The sequence below is a fragment of the Ochotona curzoniae genome, unplaced genomic scaffold, assembly GCF_017591425.1.
Source record: "Ochotona curzoniae isolate NIBS_2020 unplaced genomic scaffold, NIBS_Ocur_1.0 contig_4877, whole genome shotgun sequence".
NCBI lineage: Eukaryota > Metazoa > Chordata > Mammalia > Lagomorpha > Ochotonidae > Ochotona > Ochotona curzoniae.
Genome location: NW_024466409.1, coordinates 973,727 through 996,004, shown reverse-complemented (window position 1 = coordinate 996,004; position 22,278 = coordinate 973,727). Strand labels below are relative to the sequence as shown.

General features: G+C 45.0%; 2 protein-coding genes across 5 annotated transcripts in view; one reads left to right on the top strand and one right to left on the bottom strand.

Moving 5' to 3' along the window:
• Positions 1-1,425: 1,425 nt before the first annotated feature.
• Positions 1,426-7,007, bottom strand: SPTY2D1OS (SPTY2D1 opposite strand). Its single transcript, XM_040988443.1, has 4 exons — positions 6,786-7,007; positions 6,303-6,388; positions 2,367-2,407; positions 1,426-1,537 (listed from the first exon to the last, which is right to left on the bottom strand). The coding sequence occupies exons 1-3, from the start codon at positions 6,852-6,854 to the stop codon at positions 2,383-2,385; spliced, it is 180 nt and encodes a 59-aa protein (XP_040844377.1). The 5' UTR covers positions 6,855-7,007; the 3' UTR covers positions 1,426-1,537; positions 2,367-2,382.
• Positions 7,008-14,211: 7,204 nt separating this feature from the next.
• The window catches only part of UEVLD (UEV and lactate/malate dehyrogenase domains), a 41,667-nt gene continuing 33,600 nt past the window's right edge, over positions 14,212-22,278 (top strand). For 2 of the 4 annotated variants that reach the window (XR_005884726.1, XM_040988484.1), the window contains exons 1-3: positions 14,275-14,346; positions 17,548-17,632; positions 19,725-19,790. Coding sequence is in view for 3 of the 4 variants with exons in the window: in XM_040988484.1 (XP_040844418.1) it covers positions 14,305-14,346; positions 17,548-17,632; positions 19,725-19,790 (193 nt within the window). In the remaining variant the exon portion in view is untranslated. Of the gene's footprint in view, positions 14,347-17,547; positions 17,633-19,724; positions 19,791-22,278 lie in introns of all 4 variants that reach the window. The other 2 variants (XM_040988487.1, XM_040988485.1) reach the window with 2 other exon arrangements.

The following is a 22,278-nucleotide window of genomic DNA, read 5'->3' as shown; positions in this document are numbered from 1 at the left end:
GGAGTCTGTGGAGGGCACCTGATACCATAATAGAGCACAAAGGACAGAACAAATTGATCAACTGCCCCAGCACTGACAGCAAATATCTGGGCAAATAGAGACTCTAAAGTGGACTATGTCAGCCAGTGGATTCTAGAGAGATTTCATCGTGATTGTAGTGGTGAGATTGGCAGTCATTCAGAACTGCTGAACTATTGAAACCTCTTGAGCAGGACCCTCAGCATGGCCCACATCAGGGATCCTGAGGTGGTGTTGGGTGGCTGCCCTCCATCCAAGGATACAGAGGCATTTGGGAGGCTGGATGTGGCTTCTCTGCTTGTTTCCACCCCTTTCCACCAGATACAGGAAGGAAAAAAGAGAATGTGGAAATGGTGATCTCACCCACCTTCCTGTAGCCCTTGACCCTCATCACCCTAATTAATTATGTAAAAATCATGAAAAATATTTTTATTTTTAATTAAACATTTTTAAAAGGAAAAAATAAAATGACTCTACACTAGAAATATTATTAAGATAACAGCCTATCATACTAAATTATTAGGAATAATATTCCAACACATCATTTCAATATGAAAACTTAATTTTGACAACATGAATAAATAAATAAATAAAATAAAAAGGGTACTGTATTCAATTCAAAGGGCCACTTATATTATACTAATTTGCCATATAACAGTCAACAAAATGTTTTCAATATAGCCAAAGATGTGCTTAGCTAGAGTTTCAGTTATCTTTGGGCACTTTCTCCCCCGCCTGACCTCTACATCATATTGAGATTATTTAACTAGCTTTTGTTTCTACATAGGCTGCCTTCAAAATAATGATTAGGCAACTTCCTGGCTTTTCTGGTGAAGGAGATATTTAGGCACCAAGGTCTTGGCTATAGCCGTCTTCCTCATTTGAATCTAGCTCATCAATGTGCACAGAGGAGAAGGCCTGGATCTGATCTTGACTGCAGCTGCAGAGCCTCAAAACTGCATTTTTGTCATTTCGTCAAAAGAGGCTAATATCCAGATTCTGAAGGTTACTGTAAGGACTAAATACTATTAGTATCCAGCCCCAATATTAAAATGAAATCCCTTGCCTCATAGCACAGAAGCTTTGAGCTCTTAGTAGTAGCCATGAAAAAGCCACAAATACCCTGAAAGAACAAGCTCAAAAGGCCCTACCTCTAGCCCTTATGTAACATGTTTTACCTCTGAATCCTGGGACCTATGCCTGGAGAGCTCTGAAACATTTCTATACGAAAGGACACATAATTGGGGCCACCTTAATGCCAGTCTTAGAGACAATGCAACACCAAGGACAGAGCCATCTCATGCCCACCCTATCTCTTCACCTCCATCCCCACCCCTGCTTGAGCTAACACGACATAAGTCTTCATCTTAAAAAGTGCAGTAACTTTTTACATGAAAGGACAGGATCTTGTGCAATGACTTTATGCGAAACCAACAACAGGAGCTGTACAGCTTGGTCAGGGTGAGCTTCAGAGCTGCATCACTTCACCAGGATCATCTTTGCTTATTTCCACTGGGGTCTGGGGGCGAAAAAAGCATGTCAGGTGGGTCCCATGGTTATTAAGGTGAAGGTAGGCTGAGGCCAAGGGATGACTGGGTCCAACTTTGCTCCACTTATTGTCCCTGAACCCAGCTGCCAGGGGCTTAGTAGTGAGGAGGAGAGAGGTATCAACCACCATAACCTTTCATTTCATAGGTGACCACTTGGAGTTGCCAAGATGGGCTGATTTAGGAAATGATAAATGAAAGGCTGAGCATATAAAAAGTGCTATCAAAGGGTCATCATTTTGGCATAGCAGGTTACGCTGCCACGTGAGCACTGTACCTGCCCATCCAGTCCTGCTATTGTGTCTGAGAAGGCAGTGTAAGATGGCCCAAGTACTTGGAACCTTGTCACCCACATGGGAGACCCAGATGGAGTTTCTGGCTCTTAGCTTTCTTCTGACCTCCAGCCCTGGCTGTTGTGAACATGTAGGGAGGCAACCAGGGATGAAAGATCTCTGGCTTTCCCTCTCTCTACCTCTGCCTGTCAAATAAAATAATAAATGGTCATATTAGTGTTAACAGACTAGATCACCCAAGTCAGAAAGCTTTGACTCTGGACCTTTCCTCTATTTCCAAACTAGGAAGGCTTATTAAAAAGAAGACAAGAAACTACAAGAGAACACATAAAGTAGGAAATCTCCTAAGTGTAAATAATACCCCCGATAGAAGTAGGCAAGCTACAATAACTTTTTAAAAAATGTAAAAGTTTACAAATTTACAAATGTTGGACTTTGATGCTTAGTTTGGTGATTTAAAGGAATCTTTCATAATGGGAGTACAGGGCAAAGCTGAAGGTCCACTTACCCCTCCTGGGGGATACTTATATCCCTTCCACATTGTCCCTGCTATGAGAAGCATCCATAAGACGACAATCATGGCTCAGCTTCTTGGTCAACTGGTGCTGTATGCAAGGGAAATGAATGGATGGTTCTAGCAAGTGTGGTCTGTCCCTGGGGTCCTGGTAACTGAGCTGTCGTTGTTAAACATCCTACAGTGGGTGGCCCAGCATGGCAGCTGCTCCCTGAGGAACTCTGTACTCTAGATTGAACTAAAGTGGCACTCAGTGACCATTCTGGGAGACAGGGCTCAATACCAATTGTGACATCAGTCCATGACCTAAAGGATCCAATCAGAGTGGCAGTTATGGCATGGCTGGGCAGGTGCTAGGAGGGTCTGAGATAAAGAAGCCTTATCAGCAGCAATTCAAAAGTGTTGAACTATCAAAACCACTTGAGCAAGACCCTCGGAGCATGCCCCACATCAGGGACCTGGGATGCGTGGGAGACTGGGTAGGGTTTTTCCCTTTATCTCCCCCTTCATCCCAGAAACAGGAAAAAAAACAATGTGGAAAAAATAGTCTTAACCTTTTTTTGCCCTAATTAACCATAGACAGATTGTCAAAAATAAAGGGAAAAAATGAAAAAAAAAAAAAAACTCCTCAGAAGGGCCTTGTTCTTTGACCATGTAGTTAGCACTCAGTGAGGATTACAACCTTTTGTTTTGCTTTGTTTTTTGTTTTGGGTTTTTTTTTTAATTATTAATTGCATTGTATTATGTGACACAGTTTTATAGGTACTGGAATTCCCACCCCTCCCCTAATCCTCCCCCCATGGTGGATTCCTCCACCTTGTTGCATAACCACAGTTCAAGTTCAGTTGAGAGTCTTTCATTGCAAGCATAGACCAAGCATAGAGTCCAGCCTCTTATTGTCCAGATAAGTTCAACGACTTGTTGGGGAGACCTTCTCTGGTCTGAAGGTAGAGCCAGCAGAGTATCATCCCGATCAATTAAAAGCCCCAACATAGCATCAGCAACAATTTATAACATTATGGAATTAATTGACATAGTATTGAGTAACCAATATGTTAAAAAAAAATGCAAGTTCTTAACCACATCCTGTGACTACTTCATTGACATTTCAATTTTAGTTTATATACAACCAGCTTCTATACATCTTAAAATGGCTATAGATTACTGTTCAGCTGTCTTGTGTCTATTTTCATTATAATATTTAGCATTTTATAGCATTGAAGTATAATTTTGCTGAACCTGGCTTTTTGGGGGGGGTAGTCTAGACTAGCTTATAACTCTAACAAGACATATGTCAACAGTTTAGGTGCAGAACAGTTTTAGGAGGGGTGTGCAGAGAAATCCTCAATACCCTAGTGAGCAGTAACTAATATTTCACGTCTTCCGCATACCTTCTAGGGTGATAGAAGATTTCTCTGCTCTCCTACCCCATTACAGAATAACATAGGGTATTAAAAGTATATTAGGTTTTACAATTCTTTGATGTAGATCCTAAGCAGTCTGACTCACATTGATTGTTCGTTCGTTGCTTACTTCACAATATCTGATTGCATTTGAGATAGGCTGTTTGAGGTTGAGATAATATTACAATTGACAGGTACTATTTTTTTTTTTATTGGAAAGGCAGATTTACAGAGAGAAGAGGAGAGAAAAATCTTCCATTCACTGGTTTTCTCCCAAAATGGCCACAATGACTAGAGCTGAGCCAATCTGAAGCCAGGAGCCTAAACCTTCCTCTGAGTCTCCTATGTGAGTGCAGGAACCCAGGGCAATCCTCTACTGCTTTCCCAGGCCATAAGCAAGGAGCTGGATGGGAAGTGGAGCAGCCAGGACACAAACCAGAGTCCATATGGGATGCCAGTGCTTGGAAGTGGAGGATTAACTAGCTAAGCCAATGAGCTGGCCTTCATCACACGTTTCTAAATTCATTGCCTGCCAAAATATGTGAATGTTGGTGTTATACAATCGAATGCAAAAATCATTGCTATGCAAAATAAATAAATACCCTGATTAACTTGGAGAATTAATTGTTCAGGTACGTTAATTCAGTAAGAATACAGCAGGCTGACACCAGGCATGGTAGCCTAGTGACTTAAGTCCTCGCCTTGCACATGCCAGGATCCCAAATGGATGCCAGTTCATATCCAGCTCCTTGCCTGTTGCCTGGGAAAGCAGACGAGGATGGCCCAAGAAAGCCTTGGGATCCTGCACCCATGTGGGAGACCCAGAGGAGGCTCCTGGCTCCTGGCTTTGAGTTGGCTCAGCTCCTGCTGTTGCAGCTACTTGAGGAATGAATGAGCAGATGGAAGATCTTTCTCTCTGTCTCTCCTCCTCTGTAAATCTACCTTTCCAATAGAAATAAATAAATTAAAAAAAAATACAGCAGGTTATTTTCTAAGTTGTTACCTTTGGCCCGTGCATGATGTTGTAAGTATTCTAATGGCCGTTGGCAGAAAAGAGGTTTATACCATTAGTTTAGAAGAACAACTGATGTATAAAAAATTTGATTATATTAGGCCTGGTGGGGTGGCCTAGCAGCTAAAGACCTCGCCTTGCATACCTGGGATCCCATATGGGCGCCGGTGTAATCCCAGAAGCCCCGCTTCTCATCCAGCTCCCTGCTTGTGGCCAGGGAAGGCAGTCGAGGACAGCTCAAAGCCTTGGGACCCTGCGCACACGTGGGAGACCTGTAAGAGCTCCTGGCTCCTGGGTTTGGATTGGTGCAGATCCTGCTGTTATAGTCCCTTGGGGGTTGAATCATCGGATGGAAGATCTTCCTCTCTGTCTCTCCTCCTCTCTCTATATATCTGACTTTGCAATAAAAATAAATAAGTCTTTAATAAAAACTGATTATATTTTCTAAGGTCACATGAATACTTAGTTGCAAAGACCAGATTTTAATTCAAGTTCAAGTTGATTCAGGATCTGCTTATCGGGGTTTTGAAAACACTAGTTATGGTGTAGGAATGGAGGCTCAATCCACGCTTTGAAGTGACAGCATCCCGTATGAGCCGCAGTTTGTGTTCCGGCTGCTCTACTTCCCAGCCAGCTCCCTGCCTGTGGCCTGAGAAAGTAATTTATGAGGGGGCCCAAAGTTGGGGCCCTGATCCATACAGGAGACTTAGAAGTTCCTGGTTCCTGGCTTCGGATCGGCTCAGTTCTGGCCATTGTGGCCACTTGGGGAGTGAACCAGAGTACGTATCTTTCTGTCTCCTTCTCTCTAAATCTGCCTTTTTTTTTGTAAAATAATGTTTTTAATTTTAAAGATTTATTTTTTTTATTACAAAGTCAGATAATCAGAGAGGAGGAGAGACAGAGAGGAAGATCTTCCATCCAGTGATTCACTCCCCAAGTGAGTGCAACTGCTGGTGCTGTGCCGATCCAAAGCCAAGAGCCATGAACCTCTTCCATGTCTCCCATGAGGGTGCAGGGTCCCAAAGCTTTGGGCTGTCCTTGACTGCTTTCCCAGGCCACAAGCAGGGAGCTGGATGGGAAGTGGAGCTGCTGGGATTAGAACCAGCATCCATATGGGATCCTGGCTCATTCAAGGCGAGGACTTTAGCTGCTAGGCTACTGCGCTGGGCCCTAAATCTACCTTTCTAATAAATATAAATAAATCTTTTTTATAAAACCTGCCTGACAACTAAAAATAAAATTAATTTTAAAAAAGAAAAATGGTTGTAGAATACATTCTAGTGTTTGTAGGAAGAATGAGTTCTTGAGAAATAGCTTCAAGACTAGGTTATCAGCAGGTCTTTGGATATTGCCCTGCTGTTGTCTTTTCCACCACATGCCTCAGTCCTTTTCCCTTCCACAGTTTATTGTATTTTGCAGAGGACTAAGAGCTCTTCAGTGAGATTACAGGGTGCTGCTAAGTTCCCTGGAAGTAGAAGTGTCCAGCCTAGTGGATACTGCCTGCCCACTTAGAGCAGCAGATCTTCCTCCACAGCCTGACTCCTCGGCTGTGTCTTCCTCCGCTGAACAGGCCGCTTCTCTTTCCACTTCAGGGTTGGAGGCTGAGGCAGAAAAAAAAGTAAAGCAGAGGTGGCTCCCTGCGCTGGCTCCGGGGGTAACTGGTGGGGTGCTGAAAGGCCCCCTGGATCCCCACCGCTCCCCTTCCTACCGTCTGCCAATGAGCCACCTGGTCTAAATTCTACATGTCAGGTGCTGTCTCCCACTGACTGTAAGCATTCCATAATGGCTTAAAACAACTCAAGATCCAAGGGGAAAATAAACATACATGAAAGAAGGATGGGAAGAAGCTTGGGAAACTCACCATTTTTGCATCACCCCCTGACTTCCAACTAGTGACTTCCAATTTTTCAACTACCTTTCCCATTTGGTCAGAAAGCCTAGTTGGTAGGCTCAGCAGGGGCTTACACCCAGGGCCATCCAGGCAGGGCTGCTACTTACTGTGATCACTGGAAATGTGCCCCTGTAACATGCAAATCCAACAAAAAGCATCCAGCCAAGCACAATCATGATCAGAAGTAATTTCTAAGCTATAATAGCACAGGGTGAGACTGACAACTCGCCAAGGTCTTGGCAAAGGAGCGTGCTCATGAACCCTCAATTGGTAGAGGTCTCACATGTCATTTCCAGTCCGTGGCTCCCAGGGGCATGCAAACCCCTAGTGGGGAAGCTGGCATCTAGGAGAGCATTGTGACATCACTGGTCCTCCAGTCTGGGCTCCCAACACACCAGTGACTGCCCAGACCAGCAGTTGAGCACAAAGGAAGCTCTTTGTATCATTATTCTGTAGCAACACTCTAGAACTATTATTAACCTTTCTGTTTTTTGCTAATGAAAAAAAAAAAAAAAAACCCTGAGGCCTAACAGAGCTCAAGTTGGCTGCACAGGGCCAAGATGTGGGGCCTGGTAGCTTGCTGGGATGCTGGGCTCCTCAGAGCACAGACTGGGGTTGGGAAAAGCGATGTCGTTAGGCCAGTCCCAGCTGTGAATGAAACCAACTGAATTCTGGGGAAATGAGACTCCTTCCTGCTCCTGCAACTTGTCCCCTCCCACCTGAAGATCCTCTCACCAGTTTTATTCCCACATTCTTCAACACCTTTGAGTGGCTCCTTCCCATTGGTTCCCTTTCCTTCATCATCATCAACCGGCCACAGGTGCTCATGTCTCTCACCCACACGCACAACCCCCCAAAACAAAACAAGACAAAACAGAACAAAACAAAACCTCCAGCCGATGCTGTGATTCCGATTCCCTCCCTCACTGTCATACTTCGTCATTTCATTTTACAACCAACCTCCTTTAGGCTGTGGTCCACTCTCAGACCCCTTTGTCTCAATCCATACTTGCCTTCCGTGCATTACACTTCCATGCATGACATTCTAGCCAACCCCCTAAACCAGCCCCATCCCAACTCTTACACGCTTCCTCAGAAGTCACCAAAGATCTTCTTTTTGTTGGTGATGACCTCTTCTTCTTCCCTTCGCCCTCCCCTGCACTGTTTCAGTGGATCCTCCCTTCACCAGAGTTGCTGCAACATGCATTTCCTTTTGTTTTCACTAATTTTTTTAAAGATTTATTTATTTTATTGGAAAGGCAGATCTACAGAGAGGAAGAGAGACAGAAATCTTCCTTCTGCTGATTCACTCCCCAAGTGAACACCAGGGCTGGAGCTGCACCAGTCCGAAGCCATGAGCCAGGAACTTCCTCCAGATCTCCCACGTGGGTGCAGGGTCCCAAGGCTTTGGGCCGTCCTTGAGTGACTGCTTTCCCAGGCCACAAGCAGGGAGCTGGATAAGAAGAGGGGCCGCAGGGACATGAACTGGTGCCCACATGGGATCACAGTGGGTGCATGCAAGGAAAGGACTTCAGCCGCTACACTACTGCACGAGGTCCCAGAGATGTATTTCTTTTTTTAATTTTATTTTTATCAACATTCTATGATACAGTTCCATACGCCCTGGGATTTCCTCTGACTCCTCCCCAAGCCCTCCCCTGCCCCACTGAATTCCCCTATACTTTAGCATAGCTCTTCATAAAGAGTCACATGTGCAGCATCATGAGCATGGAAAATGGCAGAGTCCAGCATCCTATTGTCATGATACAGCTAATAGTTTCATTAGTAATCCATCTTTGATCTGGAAGTAGAGATGCACACTGCACTGCATCTTCACATTTAGACATGACAGTCTCCATTTAACAGTCACCACACATCCCCCTTAAATGAAAAACCACAATACAAAATCAACAACAGGAAGGAAAATAGGAACTTACAACCACAAGAATTTCTCAAGAGGTTTTGATAGTTCGACAGTCCAGAATTGCTTGCGATCCTGTCACTCCAATCACGACGAAATCTCCTCAGAATCCACTGGCTGCTATAGTCCACCTTAGAGTCTCCATTTGCCCAGATATTTGCTGTTAGTGCTTGGCTGGGGCAGTTGATCAATTTGTTCTGACCTTTGTCCTCTGCCATGGTACCAGGTGTCCTCAGGAACCTCCAATGTACTGCCATATCCTCTATGTACATTTGGACATGCTGCCCATTGCTCCATTTGAGTAACTGAGGAAGCCCAGCTCTGACACATGCACTCCACGGTCAGACCATGGAAACTGCAATTCTCTCCATGGTTGCGGTTCTGAGTACAGTGGTTCAGGTGGTAAGGAATCACCAATGAAACCTCATCTGAGGCCATCCCAGACCTGATCCTTGTATGTGTTTACTAATACAAGGTCCAGAACAGTCTGTTACCCAAATCAGTCTATGCACACACTGGTGGTTGCAATTGCTGGGTCAGTTTTGTTTCCAGTCCCATGTTTTATGCAACCCAATGGATGTTGGAACCCAGCCCGATCCTGTCCACCACATACTCGGCCTTCATGTAAACCAGTGGGAGCTGCAGGCTAGTCAGAGCAACCCACAAAAACCCCTACCAGGCCCACCCCATGCCCTGGTTCCTGTGCTTGCCAATATGTACAGCAGACTGGTTCCATCTGTCCCATATTCTATTCAGCTCTCATACATGTTGATAGGCATTGAAGCCCAGTTCATCCCACCCAGCCTCACTAGCTAGTCCACACTGGTGCCAGTGGGTGCCACCACCTGTATAAGCCATGCCTGCACCTAACAGAATTTGGCCACTATGCCAACATGCTATGCCAAAGCCCAACTAATCCAAACCCACACTGGCTTATGCACATACCCGAAGGTACAGTCAGCCCAACCTGGCTTTTCCCTGATCCAGCTCACATGTAGAGCATCAGAGGTTGTGGCCTTGCCTGGCTTGGTCTGCCCACATCCCAGCTCTTATGCTCACCAATGGGAATAGCGGTCCAGCAGGGGAGGTTCCTGCAGTTCCCACCTCCCCACCGTCCATCCTCACCACCTCCTGGGTTTCACATGTGCTGGTTGGGTGCAGCCCACCTCACCTTGGCATTTGCAGGTGGGTGCTATAGCCTGGCCAGGTCAGTCAAACATATATATTTTTAAAAGCCCTTAATACTTTCTGCTTTCTTCCCCTTGTCATCATACTGAATACATTTTTCTTTTCTTTTTCATATTCTGATAAGCAAAAGGTAAACTACTAAGCTTGTGACTTATTAGAGTGGCTGTTCAATGCAACAGATTTTTTTAAAGATTTATTTTTATTATTTTTTTATTGGAAAGGCAGATATACAGAGAGGAGAGACAGAGAGAAAGATCTTCCGTCCTATGATTCACTCCCCAAGTGAGCCCAACGGCCAATGCTATGCCGATCCAGGTCTCCCACGCGGGTGCAGGGTCCCAAAGCTTTGGGCCGTCCTCGACTGCCCTCCCGGGCCACAGGCAGGGAGCTGGATGGGAAGCGGGGCCACTGGGATTAGAACCGGTGCCCATATGGGATCCTGGGCGTGCAAGGCGAGGACCTTAACCACTGCGCCACCGCGCCAGGCCCTGTTAAATGCAACAGATTTTTAATGCTTGCTTGTGAACTCCAGAAAGCAGCCTTGGGAAAGTCATCTGAAGGTGCAAATGTACAGGGCTGTGAATAACTATGGACATAATCAGCACAGGCACTAGGCTGAGCAGGCTGCCTCCTGGTTAATGAAACACTGAAATCTGCTAACACAATACTCCACCTCTCTCAAACCCCAGGCAAATCACGTTTTGTAGCTGCTTAGTTTAACAGAACATCCTGCTTAGTCCGTCCTCCTGACAGTCAAGTCATCAAGGAAGCTTCTCAGAGAGCTGCGTTGACATTTAATATTCTGTTACCAGACAGCAGCCAGCTGCCGCACCTGCCTACTCCTGACTTAGCATCAGCTACATCAGCAGCGGTCCTTTTGTCCTAAGCTGCCCTCACCGAGGAAGACAGTAGTTTTTGAGACATGCCCCTGCCCTAGTCCACTATAATCCTCATGCACTGTTACATCAAACATTATTTGTCTTTTATCCTCAAATCTTGTCCTCATTATTCTGGTTTGGCACATTCACAAAGACCGGAAGTTTGAGTCACCCGAGCAGGGATTGGCTCTACAGTAACAGAATGCAAACAGCACAAACACCAAGGTCACAGACAGCCTAGCCTTTAGGCTGGGTGGGTTTCATCGTGGGTAATCAATTCCTAAAACTCTCCTTACATGCCATAATTTGCTCTTTCGGACCCCAGAAAAGTAACATTGTGTAGCTGCTTGATTGTGCTTTGGGCAGCCTGCTGTGCCCTCCTTAGGATAAAGTCTAGCTTGAGCAAGTTTCTCAAGGAACAGCGTTGATGTCTGAGACTGAAAAAATAACGTGTGCTGCTATCACACCCACCCCAGCTTCAGCACCTAACTGCTCCTGTCTCCAGCAGCCCGGCCCCCTTTTGCACTTCTTAAAAGCCCCTAGACTGTCCTCATAGAGGAGTATGGTAGTTCTTAAGACTCTAATGGGCTACCTTCTTCATCCACCACTGGATTATGGAACATTCTACTTTCTTTATCCTCAAAACGTTGTCAGTATCCCAGCACCACTGGTAAGGACCAGACTTTTGGTAATGCTTTTAATTCTCACCCCATTCTGTAACCAACAGTATTACCAGTTTAGTATACATCCTCAGCCAAAGTCCTCTCCATGAGCTTACAAATGGCAGTACCTTGGGCTGGCACTGAGGTGTAGCCCATAAAACCACTGCCTGGAACACAAGCAGTCATACTGGCATTGATTTGATTCCTGGCCGCTCCCCTTCCAATCCAGCTCCCTGTTCACATGTCTGAGAAAGCTACAGAAGATGGCCTAAGTGCTCAAGCCCCTTTCTCCCACGTGGGAAAGCCAGATAAAGCTCCAAGCTACTAGCTTTGGGCCTGGCTAGTCCTGGCCATGGTGAGTGGAAAATTTCTTTCTGTCCCTATCTCTATGTAATTTCACCTTTTATTTTCTTTTAAGAGTTATTTATTTTTATTGGAAAGGCAGATATACAGAGAGGAGGAGAGACAGAGAGAAAGATCTTCCATCCAATGGTTTACTCCCCAAGCGGCTGCAATGGCTGGAGCTGAGCCAATCTAAAGGTAGGAGCCAGAAGTTTCTTCTGGGTCTTCCATGTGGGTGCAGGGGCCCAAGGCCTTGGGCTGTTCTCAACTGCCTTCCCAGGCCACAAGCAGGGAGTTGGATGGGAAGCGAGGCCAAAGGGATTAGAACCAGCACCCATATGGGATCCTGGCGCATTCAAGGTGAGGACTTTAACTGCTGCACTATTGCACCGGACCCAACTCCATCTTTTCAATTTAAAAAAATGTTTAAGAAATAGGGCCCGGCACAGTGGCACAGTGGTTAAGGTCTTCCCCTTGCACACTCGGGATCCCATATGGGCGCCGGTTCTAATCCCAGTGGCCCCGCTTCCCATCCAGCTCCCTGCCTGTGGCCCGGGGGGGAAAGCAGTTGAGGACGGCCTAAAGCTTTGGGACCCTGCACCCGTGTGGGAGACCCGGAAGAGGCTCCTGGTTTTGGATCGGCATAGCATTGGCCATTGCACTCACTTGGGGAGTGAATCATCGGACGGAAATCTTCCTCTCTGTCTCTCCTCTCTGTATATCTGCCTTTCCAATAAAAATGAAATAAATCTTAAAAAAAAAAAAGAAATAAATGACAATACCCATATAAGTTTACATGGGGATTTAGGCTTTCCCTCAGTGTTGTTTAATTCAAGGTGATCATAATTCACATACTACTTTTGAACTTACTTTTTTCCTGCAACAATATATCACAGAATCCCTCTGGTCCATCTGATAATAAAGATCCAACATGTTTCATTTTTGTTTTAGTGATAGCCTTTATGAAGTATGATTTTCATGTGATAAATTCATTCATTTTTACTGTACAACCAATGTGTCAGGCTGGTGCTGTGGCACAGCTTGCTAAACCATTACCTGTAACACTGACATCCCATAGGTGTACTGGTTCGTGTTCTGGCTACTCCACTTCCACCCAGCAACCTGCTTGTAGCCTGGGAAAGCAGTCGAGGACAGCCCAAAGCCTTGGGCCTCCACATGTGAGATCTGCTGCTCCTGGCTTTCGATCGGCTCATCTCCAGCCATTGCAGCCACTTGGGGAAAAAACCAGCAGGTGGAAGATCTTTTCCTCTGTAGCTGCTGCCGTCTGTAACTCTGCCTTTCAAATAAAAAATACGTATAAATCTTTTTTAAAAATGGCAAAGTGAGTGTCATTTCTAACCAGCTTGGGTGCGGCTGAGGCTGTAGATTTGAGGATCGTACAGGAAGAATCACTTTATTTCGGAATACCTTGTCCCTATCACTCACTTCTCTGACTCAGTCCCCCACTTGCGCTGTTTCACTTGTTATTTCACTCTCCTCTGGGCACACTGGCTGCTTTGAGCCTCCCCTGGCACATGCCTATCTAAGAACCATGCTTTGGTTATCATCTACTTTGGGATTGTTACTGCTTCACCTCTCAGACCTACCCTGAACCCCTCACTCAACTCTTTTATATCTTTATTCTCTGCCACACTAACACCCTTTTAATTTCCTTACCCAGTGTACTGTTTTGCTCTCCTTCTAACTAATGAAAGGATGACAATCTTACTGGACAGCAGATACTTTTGTCTATTTTGTTATAGCCTCAGACCTAGAAAGCTAAATGGCTGGCAAGTAGCAAATTCTCAACAAAAGCTTTCTGATTGAATGAACGCATGCTCCTTCCATTTGTCACTTGCGTTCCCTAATTAAATCAATGGCCTTGGTTTTTCTGTGAATACAATCATGGTCCTGCCTGCCTGTTGACAATGACAATATCCAGTTCATGACTTTTTAACCACTGTGGCTCAAGCCAGAGATACAGAACAGGTAAGTAAACTCCCAAATCAAGGGCAGCCTGCTGGAAATGACTCTGCTCCAATTCCTCTTCACCTTTCCTTTCCAGAAAACCTCCTCCCTCCAGTTTCCAAACTGTTTTCCCCAAATCCTACTCCCCCCTAAGCTGCTTCATTCGCACTCACCGACAGGGCTATGGCACCCCCTCCCCAACACTGCACCACTGGGATGCACCTGCCCACTTCTGCGACAGGGTTCCTCCCGACTGCTTCCCATTTCCCAGTCCACGAGTTTTTGCTGTTCAAGTTCCACTAACTCATCTTCCCCATATTTTCGGTCTTGCTCCTTTTCTGATTCTCTGCCAAACTTAACACGTCGCTTTAAAATTCCACTTGTCACTTCCACCTCATTTGCCGCTTCCACTTGGGTCCTTCTCAGTCCCCGAGCCCCTTTGCAGCCAGCTGCCGCCCGCGCGCTCTGGCCATGCTGCAGCTGGCTGCAGGCTCCGGATTGCGGCTGGACGAGACCCGGAGCCGGGCAGTGCAGTCCTGGAAGGGGCGTGGCCTTGGGCTGCTCGGGAAGTTTGATCCTCCGCGGCTTCGGTGCTGGAGCAGCGACGAGAGCGGAAGAAAGCCCAGAGGCTGGGCACGCGGGACGGGGCTTGGGGACCTGGCTGGAGATGGAGTTCGACTGCGAAGCTCTGAGAGGGCTGCTCGGCAAGGTGCGGACGCTCGCTGGGCCGGGCCTGGGGTGCTGGGCGCGGGGTGCCGGGGTGTCTCCGCCCCTGGCCGGGCTGGTTCTTCGCGTTTCCGGGCTTGTCTTGTGCACCCCAGGTTGGCTGCAGGGTCGGGGTGTGCTTCCCTCTCTCCTCCTCTCTGTCCTCCCTCCCTGCGGGGGCCTGGGCGCTGCCTCTCCGGCGGGTCCTCACGCCCCCTTCCTCTCTGGCCCCAGCCAAGCTGTCCCTAGAGCCAAGCCCGTCTCTTCGCTGAGAATGACCTGCTTCCTTCCCTCCTTTCGAGGCCGCAACTCAGAGTCGTTTTCTGAGCTTTGAATCATTCCCTTCCACCTGCCGTCATCACATTGTGGAGTACTTACTTACCAACCTTGTTCTTGGTGTGAACCAGAGACCTTTGGTGTCTTCCCATTGCCTGGCATCATGCTTGACCATGCAATGGCACCAAGTTACTGCCCATGGCAGGCCTGGGTACATGCAGGGATGAAGACCGACTGGAAGGGCCAGGAGATGTCACGAGAGGTTTTGTTGCCTTTGAGCACAGATAAGAGACTGTAGGAGTGTTCTTTACGCACACACACTCAGGCCTAGGTCACTCTTCCGCCCGAAGGCTCGTGAGCCGCTCTGGGCAGAGGAGGCGTCCTGAGGCCCTGCTGCTTACTTTGTGTTCCTGGACAGAGTAGGAAGGTGGGAGATGAGGCGGTCGTCTCTGGTATCTCGGAGTCGAGGGTGGCATCAGAGCGGTGCCAGGCTCTCTTGGCTTGCGCTCAGGGCACTGGAGACAGAGTTTTGTCCCTGTCTACCAGCTAGTTGAGAGCAGTTGACTGACAGGGTCGCTTCTTCGACCCAGTTTGTTGGCTCAGTGCTTGCTGCTGTTTGGGTGGCCTTTAGCTTGTCTGGTATCTGCTTGCAGACTTTATACACACTCCTGGGCTGGTCCTAATACTCCACCCACTATTGCTTACTGTGATGGGGAATGTTACACACGAGTTAACATTGCATTATATTAACTAGTATTTCACACATCTCACACTTTAAGAGGAGGGGTGTTACGCACAATTATATTTTTTAACGAGTACACTGTTTTGCTCACCGCAAGAGAACCTCTTAATCTTGGAAGGTTGAAGGGTGGAAGGCTGGTCCCACAGTCTGACCGAGTTTATGATGCCTTACTAAAGTGAGTTTCTGGGTCAAAAGACACCTTTGGACCTCTTTTTTTCCCCCAAGATTTATTTTTATTTCTCTGAAAAAGCAGGGTAACAGAGATCTTCCATCCCCTAGTTCATTCCCCAAATGGCCACAATTGTGAACGCTGGGTCAAATGAAAGCCAGCAGCCAGGAGCTCCTGCCAGGTCTGCCATGTGGGCACAGGGACCCAAGTATTAGGACCATCTGTGCTCCTTTACTGGATGTGTTGGCTGGGATCAGGGAGCCAATGCTGATATGGGATACCCAGGCATAAATTACTTGCCTACAACTTGGGTCTCCAGTGATGATGATTCTTCTTCTTTCTTTAAGATTTATTTATATTTATTGGAAAGTCAGATATACAGAGAGGGAGAGAGACAGAGAGGAAGATCTTCCATCCAACGATTCACTCCCCAAGTGACCACAATGGCTGGAGCTGAGCCAAGCCAGGAGCTTCTTTTGTGTCTCTCATGTGGATGATGGAGCCCAAACCGTTAGGCCATCCTTGACTGCTTTCCCAGGCCACAAGCAGGGAACTGGATGGGAAGCGGGGCCAAAGGGACATGAAACAACGCCTATATGGGATCTTGGGCACATGCAAGGACTAGCCACTAGGCTACTCTGCTGGGCCCCCAGTGATTCTTAATTAAGACTTCTCCATGCAGAAACCATACATTTAGGTCATTTCTGTTGAACTTGCCTGTGTCTTGCCTGAACTTGCCTGAACCAGAATTGAAATTGTTTATCTAGTTGATTTGAATGGTTTTCTCTGCCTTGACAGATGTTCAAATCAGAAAGCTTTTTGGGACAGCACTGTTTCAAAGCATGAGCTGCTTCTCCAGTGTTTGTTATTTTTTCAAAATGTGTGTGCATATACACAGACATGTATATGTGTTTAAATATAGGGATATAAATAAATATAAAAATATATACACATTTCCATTTGTGTTAAATATTATACTTTTAAAAAAACCCTTCTTGGTTCCCTAATTTCTGTTTTCTGCTTCCTAACTGAATTACACTGGACAAATAAACTCACTTAGCTACTTCTGAAAGACGATTGCCCTTCACCTATAGATTCCCTCCTGCTAAAAAAATGTATATATTTTATGATGTCACGCCACCTAATACTTCTTGGCGCGTCTTCAATTTGAACAGTATCATTCATACAGGAGTGAGTACCCTAGATGACCATAAATGCCAAACTCCTGAATAAATACAGTGCATTTGTTGAAATTTTATTTAATTTCTCATTATTGAGCAGTATGTTGGCTTTCGTGTTTGAATCTCTTACACTGTTCCCTCTGGTGAAGCACTTGTGCCTTTTGACTCTGTGCACTGTTAAAGGCTCCCCTCTGCGGAGTCCTACGGAACGCTCAGAGTGCCATGGACACCAAGAAGGAATGTTTTATTTGCAGTGAGGATGATGTATTTTCCAGGACAGGTTAAACAAGTTCTTTTTTTTTTTTTTTTCAGATGTCAAAAAAGTCAGATATTTGATAATGATATTTGGGTTTTCAAGCTCTAAGGAAAAGTGTTACTTATGCCTTTTAACAAAGTTTTATAGCAGTTTTTGCAGCTAAATAAATTCTGCTATAACCTTGTTCAGATATCAGTAATCACATTTTCAAAGAATGTTAAGGACATGGAAAATGGCTTCGGTAAGCAGGAAACAGCACAAACATTGCTTTTGTTCATAGTATGCATATTTCAACTGGGGCTGAGCCAAGAGCTTGAATTCTGGCTTTACAACTCAACTTGCTGTCTTTCTCAGCAAATATTTTGATTCTGTAGCTTTCATTTTATTCTTTTATAAAATAGAGATGTTATAAGCCTTGACTGTATCACAGGTCATTGTTTAAAACATGAAATCAGTTCGTATTTGTAAAGCTTACAACCTAGGGCCCAGCACATAGCAAAAGCTCAGTCAAATATTAACTGTAATTACTTCATTGCTCATAGCTTTATTTTTGTTTCATGTTCATGTTTCTCTTTTTTTAGTACAAATTCAGAGATTTAACTGTGGAAGAATTGAAGAATGTAAATACATTTTTCCCACATTTTAGATATTCCATGGATACCTATGGTAAGAATCATAAGCTCTAGTTTTTGCCACATTATTGAGAATGTTAGCTATTCAGTCCTAGAGTTTCAAAATCATACTTTCTTATTTCTCCACTTTATCCTATGATTTTGAGTGACCCTAATGTGATCTGTAGTTTCTGAAGACATTTGAATTAATACAGTGTATATTGTGCTAGTTTTCTGTTGCTGCTGTAAGGAACTGTCATAAACGTAGCCAGCTTAAAAGGATACAAGTTTACTATTGTGCAGTTCATAAACTGAAAGTCAGCACAGGTTTTATGGCTTACAAATTCAGGGTGTCAGCAAGTCTTTATTCCTTTTGGGAGGCTCTGAAGGAGACTTGCTTTTCCGTTTCTGTATTCAAAACCATTGTCTCTAGCCATTGTATAGTCAGCTCTTGTGACTAAAACTGGGAGTCTGTTTTTATCTTAGGGATGTGAATATTGATAAAAGATTGAAAATAATGAAATGAGAGAAACCAAAAAAAATTTTTTTTTCTAAAAGGTTGCTTTGAAAATAAGCTTTAAAAATTTTTTTTGATTAGAAAAGGTTTGTGACTGATTTGTTAACAGTGACAATAATTTAGTAATATGTTTATGTTTTATAATACTTTTTAACAAGTTTTACTTGTAATGCAGAGTTGTAGAGAGAGGAGAGACAGATCCTCTGGTTCACTCCTCAGATGGCCGCAACAGCTGGAGTTGGGCTGGTCTGAAGCCAGGAGCAGGAGCCAGGAGATTCTTCTGGATCTCCCACGTGGGTGCTGGGGCCCAAGCATCTGGACTATCCCCTGTCATTTTCCCAGGCCACCAAGAGAGCTAAATCAAATCTGGAGCTGCTGAGCCTGGTGTGAAAGCCTGGTGGTTAAAGTCCTCATCTTGTATGCACCGCATCCCATATGGGTACTGGTTCATGTTCCGCCTGCTCCACTTGTCTTTCAGCTCCCTGCTTGTGGCCTGGGATAGCAGTAGAGAACAGCCAAAGCCTTGGGATCCTGCACTAGCATGGGAGACCCAGAAGAAGCTCCTGGCTTCGGATAGGCTTAGCTCTAGTCATTGTGGCCACTTGGGGATTGAATCAGCAAATGCAAGATCTTCCTTTCTGTATCTCCTTCTCTCTGTAAATCTCACTTTCCAATAAAAAGTAAATAAAATCTTAAAAAGATAGAGAAGAAAAGAAAGTGAAGCAGTTATGACTGAAACCAGTGTCCACTTGGGATGCTGGTGCCACAGGCAGAGGCTTAACCTTCTAGGCCATGGCACCAGCCCCTATAATACTTAAAAAAAAAAAAATATATATATATATATATAAAATATATATAAGTTCTTCTTAATACAAGTTCTTCAGATATATATATCAGATATATATATATCTTTGTTTGAAAAGCAAGGTTACAGAGGAAGAGAAAGAAAGAAAAAGTCTTTATCCACTGGTTCGCCCCCTCCAAGTGACTGCAATAGCTGGGCTTGGCTGAGCAAAAGCCAGGAAGCAGGAGGTGGGAACTCCATCCCGATATCTCAGCTGTGTGGCAAGACCCAAACACTTGGGCCATTCTCTACTGCCTTTCTTGGGTGCATTAACAGGAAGCTGTATCAGAAGTAGAGCAGCGGGGACTTGAACCAACACTCATGGGATGCTGGTGTCACAGGCTGCGGCTTAACCTACAGCACCACAATGCTGACCCCTAATACTCTACTTCTTAGGGAAGAGTTTTCACGTTATCTCCTTGAATCCTTATGGCCATTTTGTGAAACACTATATTAGTTTTATCAGTGACAAAACTGACAAAGAGATTGATGTGACTAAGAGTCACTCTAAGTGGGAAAGTGGTGTTAGAACTTGGGACCCGTTTATGTGCAGAAGTCCTATGTTCTCTGATCTGTGCTCATTGTTTTCTGAGTAAACTTTATCTAATAATTTTCCCATGTTTGTATGTTTAATGATTGTCAAGGGATGGTATTTAGAGATTGTGTGGGACGTGTGTGGGATGGTATTATGCATACATGCAGATACACCTGTGTTCACCTGTTCACTTTAATACAAGTTCTTCGTACATCTAATGGCACATTTGGGGGATTTTTTTTCCCTTTCAGTTTTTAAAGATAGTTCCCAGAAAGACCTGCTGAATTTTACTGGCACTATTCCTGTGATGTATCAGGGTAAGTATGAGAACAAAATTTGTTCCCTTTCTATATGTGAAAGAATTACTTATAAAAAAAGGAGTGGAATTTGTGTCAAGCCCTGGCTAAATTAGAATAATAGTAAATGAAACCAGGAGTTTATAAAAGATGATTGCCATGCACTGTGGCTACTAAGAACTCGCCAAGCCAAGACTACTAGTCCCACAGACTTGCAAAAGGGCCAGTGAAAATACTCCCGCAAGGTAATACTGTGACCAACATAATGTGTGGCATCCTCTTCATTTTACCTTTAAAAATTTCCCTCCTCCCGTGCCCATTGAATATGCCTGTGGTTTCCATGTCATGTACCATTTCTGGCTTATTCCCAATTGAATATCATTATTAAAAATCTTATAGTATTTTTTAAAAAGTTGTATTTATTTATAGACAGAGTTAAAGAGAGAAAGAAATAATCATCTACTGGTTCACTCGTCAAATGGTCCCAACAGGCAAGACTGGCCAAGCCAAAGCCAGGAGCCAGCAAGCAGCTTTGTCCAGGTCACCTACATAGATTCCAGGGTCCGAGTACTTGGAGAATCTTCCACTACTTCCCCAAGCACATTAGCAGGCAGATGGACTGGAAGTGGAGCAGCCAGGACTCTAATCAGCAGCCATATTGGATGCTCATGCTCCAAGGAGTGGTTCAACTTGTGCCACAAGGCCAGCCCCATTATCCATTCATAATAAAAACAAAAAGGCAGAGTGACACAAGCTGGCTCCAAGATACATGTCTATGAAGGAATGTAACCAAAATTCCATGCTGCCTTTCATACATTTATTTTCTGTTCAGTTCCATTTGAAAATACTGTTTGCACCCACTAATTTATTTCCATATCCATTTGTTGTGTTTTTATTTTCTTTAAGATCTATTTATTCATTTGAAAGAGTTAAAGAGAGAGGGAGAGACAAAGAGAGATCTTCCATATGCTGGTTCTCTTCCTGGGTGACCACAACAACCAGATGTGGGCCAGGCCAAAGTTAGGAGTCAGGAGCTTCGTTCAGGTCTCCCAGTTGGGTGCAGGGGCTCAAACACTTGGGTTATCCTTCCCTGCTTTTCCCAGGCCACCAGAACAAATGTGGATCCAAAGAGGAGCAACCAGGACATGAACCTGCACCTGTGAGACGTTGGAATTGCAGGTGTTGGCTTTATTTGCTATACCATGGCACCGGCCTCTATCAACTAGTCTATTTCTAACATGAGTGTGATATAAAAAATACCCTTCATACTACCTAACAGGTCCATGCACTGTTGACATTTTATATATGTCAACTGATTTTGTCACAGTTGTGTAAGAAAGGCACCATTCTTGTCTTCATTTTGTAGACGGAAGTCAGGCACAGGGCAGTTAGGCAACACGCCTAAAGCCATGGCTTGTGAAATGGAAACCTAGGGTATGCTGTCTCCTGAGCAGCCTTTTTTTTTTTTAATGCAAAAGCAAAGAAACTTTATTGCTAGTGCGCTAGGGTCCAAATCTCATCCAAGCAGTGGAATCTTGACAAGTACCCTGCTCATACATTTTACAGTTTATATAGAGTTTTATTACAATTCCAGGAATGGGGCGTTAATTCCATGAACAAATATAGGTAAGTTTGTGGCCTATGTGGTCAGTCTCTCTTATCCATGACCATTCCAGTGGTCGGCCTCTATTGCCCATGGCCACCTGATGACTAGGGACTTTCCAAGTCTCCTCTGATTAGTCAACTCTGTCTAGGGTGGGTGGCAGCCCACTGTGGGGAATGGGATGTCTCAACTCTAGGAACTGAAACTTAAGCCTAGTCTGTCCCAAGACCTGTCATGGAGCCATGTTCTTAAGAATGTATATGACTGGGCCCGGCATGGTGGCCTAGTGGCTAAAGTCCTTGATTTGAACACGCCCGGGATCCCATATGGGCACCAGTTCTAATCCCAGCAGCTCCACTTCCCATCCAGCTCCCTGCTTGTGGCCTGGGAAAGCAGTCAAGGATGGCCCAAAGCCTTGGGACCCTGCACCTGTTGGGGAGAGCCAGAAAAAGCTCCTGGCTCCTGGCTTCAGGTCGGCAGTACCAGTCGTTGGGTAGTGAATCATTGGACAGAAGATCTTTCTCTCTGTCTCTCCGCCACTCTGTATATTTGACTTTCCAGAAAAAAAAAAAAAGAATGTATATGACTATAAAAGGAATAACTATCCAAAGATTTATTGGCTGAGGTAAATTATCAGAGTTATATCTTAAGATTCATGTTTGCACTTATTTTTAGGTGTGGCTTTAGCATTTAGGCAGCCAACAGAGTGAGAGGTTCTGATCCACAGTGTGACCTACCTGGGTGAAGTTGGAAGAGCACACTGAAGTCCCAGGCTCAGCCATGGCCTTAAGTAATGTTCGGACCACGTCGTAGTCACTGTTCACAGGGAAGGCTGCTTCTGCTGTCCTCCCGTCATAGCATGGTGTTTCTTTAAGTGTTCCCAAAAGATGATGGACCATTTGCATC